Source organism: Takifugu rubripes, chromosome 9, assembly GCF_901000725.2.
Source record: "Takifugu rubripes chromosome 9, fTakRub1.2, whole genome shotgun sequence".
Classification (NCBI taxonomy): domain Eukaryota; kingdom Metazoa; phylum Chordata; class Actinopteri; order Tetraodontiformes; family Tetraodontidae; genus Takifugu; species Takifugu rubripes.
Window position 1 is genome coordinate 135,551 of NC_042293.1, and position 9,205 is coordinate 144,755.

The 9,205-nt window shown below is 46.1% G+C and overlaps 1 protein-coding gene across 3 annotated transcripts; it reads right to left on the reverse strand.

Annotated features, from left to right (window-relative positions):
* Positions 1-2,247: 2,247 nt before the first annotated feature.
* Positions 2,248-8,745, reverse strand: ric8a (RIC8 guanine nucleotide exchange factor A). Of its 3 annotated transcripts, none has more exons than XM_029841857.1 (14): positions 8,565-8,721; positions 7,738-7,785; positions 7,212-7,368; positions 6,750-6,865; positions 6,589-6,669; positions 6,217-6,316; positions 5,887-6,074; positions 5,620-5,714; positions 5,400-5,550; positions 4,468-4,563; positions 4,192-4,336; positions 3,715-3,859; positions 3,484-3,603; positions 2,248-2,627 (listed from the first exon to the last, which is right to left on the reverse strand). In XM_029841857.1, exons 1-14 carry the CDS (start codon positions 8,646-8,648, stop codon positions 2,474-2,476), a joined length of 1,680 nt encoding a protein of 559 aa, XP_029697717.1. In that variant the 5' UTR covers positions 8,649-8,721; the 3' UTR covers positions 2,248-2,473. The 3 variants fall into 3 exon arrangements, with proteins under 3 accessions (XP_029697717.1, XP_029697716.1, XP_029697718.1); XM_029841856.1 differs by having other exon boundaries at positions 7,164-7,368; positions 8,565-8,719; XM_029841858.1 differs by lacking the exons at positions 2,248-2,627; positions 3,484-3,603 and having other exon boundaries at positions 3,765-3,859; positions 4,095-4,336; positions 7,164-7,368; positions 8,565-8,745.
* Between the last annotated feature and the right edge of the window lie 460 nt (positions 8,746-9,205).

Sequence of the window (9,205 nt, forward strand, 5' to 3'; positions counted from 1 at the left end):
GTCAGATACGCCGAGCTTTCTTGGATGTTTTTGTTCTGGGCGGAGCTTGTGGAGCGTCACCATGGCAACCATGGGTAGCTCAGGCACATACGGTTAGTTAGTTAGTTAGTTAGACTAACGTGATGCACTGCAGTTGTCCAGTTACGGTAGGATTAAGGCGTGTCACGTAAACGTACTGATTGTTAAAGTAACCCCGGGGATTTCTCCCCACTACTGGCTGGAGTTCACATTTACATACTTGAGTTAAAAGTCACATGTCTGACTACCACTTGTGAAGATGTAACACAACAAATGCGCACAACCCCATGAAACCAAACCAGGACCAAAAACCGTCTTCAGCTCCAGGGTCACCTGAGTCATCACGCCAAACTGGTGTCACATGTTTGGTGTCACATGACGAGAGCCAGAATCAGATCCTCGCTCTCACAGCCACCCGAGAATAAACATATTTGATCTATGCAGACGACGTCGCTGACAACACGTGTCCATGGCAACCGGTAGTGAAGCGCCGAGGTCGTCATTTTAATTTGGATGGCAGTTTATTTTTGCTCAGCATGTATCAATCAATAATTTAGATGTCGAAAGCAAATAGAAATAATCGTTTATATGTATTTTTAAGCCACACTGACTTTGATACACAGTCTAATTCAAGTATTTGAACTTTTGCAGATATTTTTGCTCATGTCACTCTTAATGCATGTTTTGAAGTATTTGTGTGCACATCTGGATGCAGCTGTCATGTTAGTTGATCACATCTGTCCTCTCACAGGAGGATCAATATGATCAATATGATCACTGATCAAATATTAGATACAGTCGTAGTCTCTGGAACTCAGGGCGGTTATTTACAACTATCTTTGTATCCGCGTGTGTGTGTGTGTGTGTGTGTGTGTGTGTGTTTTGTAAAAGAGTTGGTCTCTCTCCTTGTTTGACTCGCACCTCTGCTTTGCACACACAAAACTACATATGAAAGTCATAAAGAAACATTACAAACCTATTAAACCTGTATCCGACCTCTAGACTTGTGATGATTAAAACAGGAATTCCTGAGAAGCTCCGCTGACATTTGTTCTCTGTTGTTGGAGTTTTGACGTTTCTTCTTCACATTGATGTATTGTCTCACTTGGGACGTGTCCCCTCTTCAACCAGGTTTAATCTCTTCTGTTATTTTATGTCCTCAATTAAACAAAACAAGCAAAAACAAAAAAAACAGCCGCCTGACTGACTTGGATCGGACCCCCAGCGGTGACACTTGATCCTGGGACCATTTTTGTTGATCGTTTTGGGTGATTGAGTCCAGCACAAGCAGGACTGAGCAGGAAAGGGTCCAAGATGTGACCAAGAACCTAATGATCAAGCTGGCTGAACCACAAGTGAAACCCGCCACCAGTTTAAGACAGCAGCTCCAGACAGAAGCTTCAGCCGGGAGGATTTAGAGTCTCTCCTGTTTCCTAATGGAGACACAAAACACCGAAACACCTTAAGCTCCAGCAGAGTCTCTTCTGTAGGAAGGATCCAGGTCCTCCCACACAAAAGCATCAGTCAGGATCCTGTCCTGGAGCTACAGCGTTCTGCCTGAGGCATTTTGCTGTCTCGACCCACTTTGTGGGTGTCCAGCTCGGGACGTTCGCAGTTCAAATCCCCACTTTTGTCTGAATTTTTCGATCTCCTACCATGACGATTGTCAGAAATGGGCACATCTGCAGTTCCTTTGCAAGCACAGTGTGCTTTTATTTTGTGAACCACTGTGGTTCTCTTGGTTTCTGGTAGCAAATGGACTTCCCAGAAGGTTCCACAGTCCTTATTATTCCAGGAGAACAGATGATCGCTGTGTTAGCTAAAAGAATATCCTGGCCTGGCACACGTGTCACATCCCTGCAGCCTGAGTAACATCTGTAATCCCTTTGGGTCACTGAGATGTGGCTTCCTCACAATTGTCTCAAGTGGCTTGTGGTCGCTCTCACTGTCACTTCCCTACCGGTGGAACTTTTACCCTCTAACCGCTACATTCCTTCTCTATCTGTGGGAGTAGGAGCTCTGCTCCCAAAGGCTTCAGGTTTACCTTTGGGTCCCGTCTCCGAGGCATCCCATTGCAGGGTTAAGAGTGGTGGACAGGGTTAAAAATAAAGAAAGATCCCAAATGTCTGGGTGAACGTAACTCTCACCCCCAGGAGTGGTGGCTGTAGTTCCTGCCAAAGGAGCAACTACTGCCTAAAACCCCCCTTAAAAATGACAAACAGCTCTGTTTTGAACAAATTTATTCTATGTTCAGAAGGAATTGTCTTAGTGGGTCCTGATGAGAAAGAGATTTGCTCATCAGCTAATTCGAAGAAGAGCAAATGGAAACCTTTACAAACAATATAAGATTGAGTTCTAGAAACAGAATAAAGCATATATATATAGACATATGTATATGTAAGTTCATTAAACTGTTGGAACACCAAGCCAGCAGGGTGGTGAGGACGTCCAATGGTTAATGAGGCTGTTCAGCTTCGTCTGGCTCATCTTCACTCCCTGAATTAGCAGACAGCTGCGCAGGATTCTGGGCCAGATTATGCAGGTCTTCACCTTTCATGGCTCTCATCTTCCCATCTGTTCCCAGCTGCATGGGTTGGATCACACTGGTCCTGCACCATTGAGTAAAACAACGTGAACGGATTCATCGATTATCAACCTGTTTTTCAAACTGTGAATCTTGGTGGGACCAGGCACCTCCACACACACCTCAGCTCAGAATCACCAAACTTGTGTTAGTGTTACTAATATATTGGTGCTGATTTCCATCTCCAGCTCTGGACACCTAGTTCCAGCTGTGCCACAGCAGGTCTGCTTACACCACCACGCTCCTGCTGCTTCCATCTGCTAGCTGGTCGCTTTGTCTGGCTCCTAGGCCATGACAAAGGCCAAAGGTTAATCACTCATAGAGTCACAAAGGATGAATGCTGGAGCCTGAACCTGCTGTGGAAGCCTGGTAAAGCTTTTATCTACTGGGGGCACCAGAGTTGGGTGGAGGCCAACACAATTTCTTGGCTTCAGTTGGAGACACACCTGTGCTCTCCTGATGATCTGCTCCTTATAACTGGAGCTCACACCTTGACTCCTCGGTTGGTTGCTCTTGAACTCTCCAGTTGATCTTCATCGTCCGACACCGCTGTCGTTTTGTGTGCTGCTATCGCTACTGGTGAAAGGTTTTGCTTGGCCACTGGTCACCTGTTGGCGTTTCCTAGCTAGTGGATATGTTCCCATGCTAACCAACCCTCTCTCTGAACTAAACGGGGTTGATGTTAACTGGGCAGGAATCCAAGGACGACCCTGTCCTGATGTGTTGCCTTTTACTGAGGTTCTGGTTCATTGTGTTGCCCAGACTGGATGTTGACACCGATAGCACTGAAACTGGTTTAACAGTTCAGTTTCCTGTTTATTGGTGCTGGTTATGACTGGTAATCCAACCTTGGGTTTGTTACTGCTTGTGTCCTTACTAACCTTGACAATTTCTCAAACATTTTGATCAGTTTAATGGCTTCGTATTCCTTCTGCTCCTCCGTCATTCCCTCCATTGGATCTGGTTGCTCCTCTTCTACCACTCCTGTTACTGGATTTATTCTGAAGAGAAGGAGGACAGAAACACCAACCTCAGTGGTACTAACCGTTTCAGATCTATGCTGTAATTATCTATATTTATTTTGGTTTCTGGGCTAACGTGGCGGTCCTTACTGGGTCTTGGCCTCTCTGTACTCTTCTGTGTCTGAGTCTTCATCATCTGAGTAGAACCCGGACCCTCTTCCCCCTGCGAGGAGTCCTCTAGTGACCAGCAGACCTGCAGCATTACCGTACCCAGTGTACTTAATGAACCTGGAAACTGGACAAAGAACACCTTACTGGTCATATTACACTCCAACGGGTCATTTAACCTGGATCAACACTAGAACCTTTGATTGTTGTATCACAACCATCACTTACAAAAACCATTTATGCGAGTGTGAAACAGAATTAGCTTGACTAAAAGAGCAAAACCATTAAAACGTGTAAGGAGCTGTATTAGCCCTAATTAGTGTAAATATAAGCTCCAGTGTCTTTAAAACAAAAAGAAATACCAGTTTGTTTAAATCTTCACTGTTTTCACATTAGCTTGTTGTGGAGGAAACAACAGGCACGAACAACGAGCCACGAACAGCTGCTTTAATGTCCGACCGTTTTCTTTGCAGAGAACAAACAGGAATTCAGCCGCTGCGTCTTTGACGTCAGTGTCAACATGCGTCATTAGACGGACGAGTTTGTTTCTCAGGGCGTCGCCGACCTCAGGCCGATTCTTCACATCACGGAGTGGAGGAAGCACCTGCAAGCAAGCACACACACGCACACACACACACACACACACACACACACACACACACACTGTTAAAAAACACAGGGATCACAGTGCGTTGCTGGGAGATTAAATTAATTGTGACTAATTCTAGTAATGACCTTTGACCTGAGGAATTTTCTGGTCTCTCTATGGATGCGAGAACTTTCGATCAGCAGATTGAGTGAAGGGAGGAGGGTCTCCTTCAGCTTCTGCCCCTGAGACACACACCCAAAGTAGTAACATTAAAATATTAATGTCAAAAGGGCGGAGGTAAAAACTACTTTACAATTATTCAAAATCTCTTGTTTATGAGACAACAACATAAAAAGAACAAATAGAAACAAAACAAGAAGCTCAACAACAAAAAAAGCATTGAAATACATCTGGTAGTATTTTAAAACGTTCCCATCCAACTTTGTTCATTTATTGTGGCTTTTTGATAAGTGCTGTTATCTTTGTTATCCACCTTATCAGACTTTGTTCGCCACTTTCTCCGAACCTCTCGTCCGTCTGAGCAGGTCTTGAACAAACTTGGCTCTTGGCCTCTGTGTTTCCGTGGATACGAACATTACTTCTGGTTGTGAATCAACCGTCCTTTTTTTCACAACGGTTTCTCCAAATATGAAAAATGCATGATTTATTTTTATTTCTATGTCCCAGATCTTGCTTATAACTTCAGGATCTGGGCAACTTTGCAACGTCTGTCCAGCCTGGTGTGTTGTTTTACCATCTCCTCCATCTCACGATTAGCTAGCGCTTCCTGCCGTGTTAATCTGTGTGACTCCAGTTTTCCTTCCCGTTCCAACTCAATATGACCTCAAGCTCTAGTTGTTTGAGCTTTTAGGAAGTTTAATCCCACGATTTCAGTGTAAATGTGATATTTTACACAAAATAGTCTTTAAAATTTTTTTATGTAATTCTAACAAACTCCCGGACACGTTCACCAGTCATGCTGCCAAATCCTTCAGGCTGGACGGGAAGTGTCGGAGCCTCGTTCACTTTCTTCAACATAAATGCAGAGTTGCTGAAGAGGAACGCAGTCTTGTCTTACTCTGTCGAGTCTCTTCTCCATGAAGTTCAGCAGCATGTCGACCGCATCCATGTTCACGCCCAAGTACTCAGTGGAGCCTTGTTGCACTTTAGGTATCAAGAGCACATCCAGGCAGGGAAGAGGCAGGTTACCAAGCAGGTTGACCACGTGGCTGAAGGAAAGACGGGATTGGGATCAGACAGGCCATGCTGAGGAGAGCTCCTGGAGGAGTGTGTTCTACCTGTGGAACTCCTGGGTGCCCTCGTCACCATCCGTGTGGATCATGAGACAGTGTCTCAGAATGGCTGCCAGTCTTCTGAACTCTGCTGCCTCCTCCTTCAGACAACATGGAAAAACACACTTTTTGGACTTTCAGGGGTCTGTTAGGAACAGAAACTGCTTCCACAGCAAAAACCAAAAGGCTGCTATTTCCATCACTTCAAATAAAACCACAGGAATCACGGAATGTCGGTATCGACGCGCTAAATCTGACGAAACTTTTCTGTACCTCATCAACGCTGCGTCGGCCTTTGTCAAACGTGATGTTGAAGAGGATTTTCAGAACTTCCATGGCTAATTCAGTCTGTTGCCGACTGAGTGGGGGCAGCTCTTCAAGTGGGACCCCCTCAAATCCAGACCTGGCTGCTTCCAAGGTATCAGGCCAGCACAGACCCAGAACTGCTTCCAGCTGGTTTCCTGGGACACGGACGGGACCAGAGGACGTTTGCTTCATTTGTCTGTGATCCAATTGTGTGCTTGGGGTAGACTTCCTGTTACAAACTGAGCAGATCATTTCTATCTGGTGGGACCGACTTGGCCTACATGGAACCTTGGTTACCGAGGAGACTGATGCCGTGAAGTTCCTGAGCCAGCTGTTTCCGGATCTCGACTCTCTGTGCCGTCAGAAGGAAGGTGAGTCGCAGGTCAAAAAAAAGGATCTGAACCCAGAAAAGAAGTCCGCAGGAAGTTAGTGCAGATCCCAAAGAAACAAAACACTGATGAAAACAAGACGTGATCAAAGATCCCCCATAAAGGCTGTTCGATATCTCATGTGATGTCCAGGATCCAGCAGTCAATCAGATCTTCTGACCTTATCATTAGAGGTCAGATCAAGTCTTTGATCAACTGGCTGCACACTTCAATCTGTGTATGTGTGAATACAGGCAAATCACACGTGGCATCCGTGGTCATGTGACCACATGGCTCATACCTCATGGTTCCTGGAACACTGGTGACTTTGTTTCAGCCGTGAGGTCACACCTTCAATCAGCTGCAGATCGGCTGCCTCCGCCTGTCATCACCACAGATGGAACAGTTCAGATCTGCAGCATTCACGGCATCGTTCTTTAGAGCGAGACACAGACGACCCACCAGTCCCGTTTCACTGTGTAGCAACACATTACAGATGGACTTCAGACCCTCCATGACCGCGTCCTGGTCAGGATGTTCCTCCAGCTCCTCTGCTCCTTCAGCCGCTTCTCTTTCCTCTGGAAGGAAGGAGGATTTGGCTTTGTCAAGGAGTTTAATTTCAATTAAATTCAGGGACATTAATGTCCAATTTATATATATACACGCCAACATATACACGCATGCACGTAGACACATGTGTCGTGAATATATGACTTTGTTGTTTCAGATGTGGTTTTAAATTGTGCGTAGATTAAAGAGAGAATGTGTTATTTCACTTTATTTTCTACACTTTAGTATAAAAACAGGACACACTATCGATGTAGACCAAACCCAACAACGCTGACTGTTGCACGGCGACGCCATGGCAACTCTTACCGCGGGTCCCCGTCGGCGTTTGGCAGGTGGTGGCAGGTGTCAGAATACCTGCGTAACGAGCCAGAGTGGACAGAGCGGAGCGGGACACGAAGGGACTCAGACAGTTCTTGTCTCGGGTCAGGATTCGGACGGTTTCCAGACAGGTGAGCTGACAGCAGGGCTGGACGTCCTTGTTGAGAAACGCCAGTACCAACTCCCCCAGGTACTGCAACACCAGGAACAGGTACATGAACAGGAACTGCATAGAGGGACACTATAAACTGTGTAGTAGTGGTACTTGATGTGTAATAAAGGGACCGTTCATTGTTATTACATTATATATGATGTACTGGCACTGTATAGAGTAGAGCCCCCATCCTTCACTCCCTTTTTTTCAGGCTTTTGCTTCTTTTGGGGTGTTTGCCGACGTTGTCGGTGAGGATTTGGTGTTATTTAGCATCATCTTTTAAATTTTGTCCACCGGTGTGAGGACACCGAATGCGTCGTCGTGTTTCAAGGCTGAGCTGCCATATGCAGCGTCTTGGAGAGCGTTTGTCAGTTTACGCTGTCAAAAATGAAGCAAACCCGGGAGTACCTGTCTGTCCTGCTCATCTTCTGTGATGAAGGTAAAAATCTGGCTCATCTGAAGAGAAAGAACAAACAAGGGACAGCAGGGTTAGTTTGGCAAGACTTTACAGCAGTTACGACCGTAGCGGTTGTGGTCTCGGGCTACCAGATCAGCTCAGTTAGCTTCACCCACAGGTGACAGCAGGTGGCTCAGGTTTATTCGGAGGGGCCCTGGGACATTATTCCCTCCGATGCTTTGGCTCATGACCTTTCTCTGACCCCTGACCCAGCAGGAAGTGGCTGATTGAATGACACCCTTGTTGGGGATTGCTTCACACAGGCTTCGGTTGTCCTCATGAGGTGTTTGATTCCCAGACCTTGACAAGCTCAGTGTTCCTTCCAGTTCTCTGTGAAGATCTTAAAATGAAACGATGCTCCACACTTTAAAAGAGTTGAAGCTTCCACTCTTACAGCAACAGCAGCAACATAGCTTCAACAGCACCCGTGGAATTGAAATCACAGCATTTCCAAAATTTCTCCTGCTGCGTGTCCTAAAGGACTAAGCTCTTCATCCTTTTCCCACAGACGAGGCTGAAGAAGACTATTTGTGTAGCTGAGAGGCAAATCCCATTTACCCGAAGATCATCTCCAGTAACGCCGCCGTGGTTTCTGTCTCCAATATTCTCTTTGGTGATCTGTTTGTTTTGGATCTATAAAACCTCGAAGCTAGCTCATGTGTGTTGACCCACCTGGTGCAGAGGAAACTGTCCTGCGAGCTAGTAACTGGAGCTAATCTGACCTCAGCTCTGCTTGAGCTGTTACACCAGTAACACAGCATCCGCAGCACAGCTTTACCTCCTTGTTGTAGCTCTGCAGAGCCATCAGAACCGTGTCCTGTTCTCCTGTCTCCATCTTCTCTATCACCCGTTTTACATCCATGTCCACGTTGTCAGTAGAGCTGCGGCTCGCTGCTTTCTTCACCTCCGCACCACCGGTTATATTGGCTGTGCTTTCCCACCTCCTCCCACCAAAGAGCACTTAAATCCTCCCCCTGCAGTCAGAGGCGATTAACACTGAGGATTTATCAGGGAGACGGACCGGGGTCAGCTCAGCAGAGAGACTCAGACAAAGTGTCCAAACTCTGATTAACGGCACACTGAAAGTTGCTCAGTTCCTCATCCATTGATTTGGCTTGAGAGGAACTCTTTGTCTGCTTAAACAAGAAAAAAGAAGAGAAAAATCCTATGTGTCTGTATGTGTGCTTGTGTATGTGTGTGTAAACTCACTGGCCACTTTATTAGGTTCACCTATTCAATCATGACAATTGATCACATGACCACAGATGAACTCATTTAGGCCTCTAGGTGTGGTTAAGACCAGTTGCTGAAGTGGCCTGGTTGTTGGCGTCGTTTCAACGCTGCAGCTGATCTGAGTACTGTTGGGGACCATCTCCATCCCTGTGGGACCACAGTGTGTGTGTGTGTGTGTGTGTGTGA

Bases quoted from the DNA above. Each gene is read 5' to 3' on its own strand.
- ric8a (XM_029841856.1), bottom strand. From the start codon at position 8,648: ATGGATGTAAAACGGGTGATAGAGAAGATGGAGACAGGAGAACAGGAC. The intron at 6,317-6,588 runs GTATGAGCCATG...TTCTGGGTTCAG, and splicing joins AGTGTTCCAGGAACCATGAG to ATCCTTTTTTTTGACCTGCG. The intron at 3,604-3,714 runs GTAAGGACCGCC...CCTTCTCTTCAG, and splicing joins TACAGAGAGGCCAAGACCCA to AATAAATCCAGTAACAGGAG.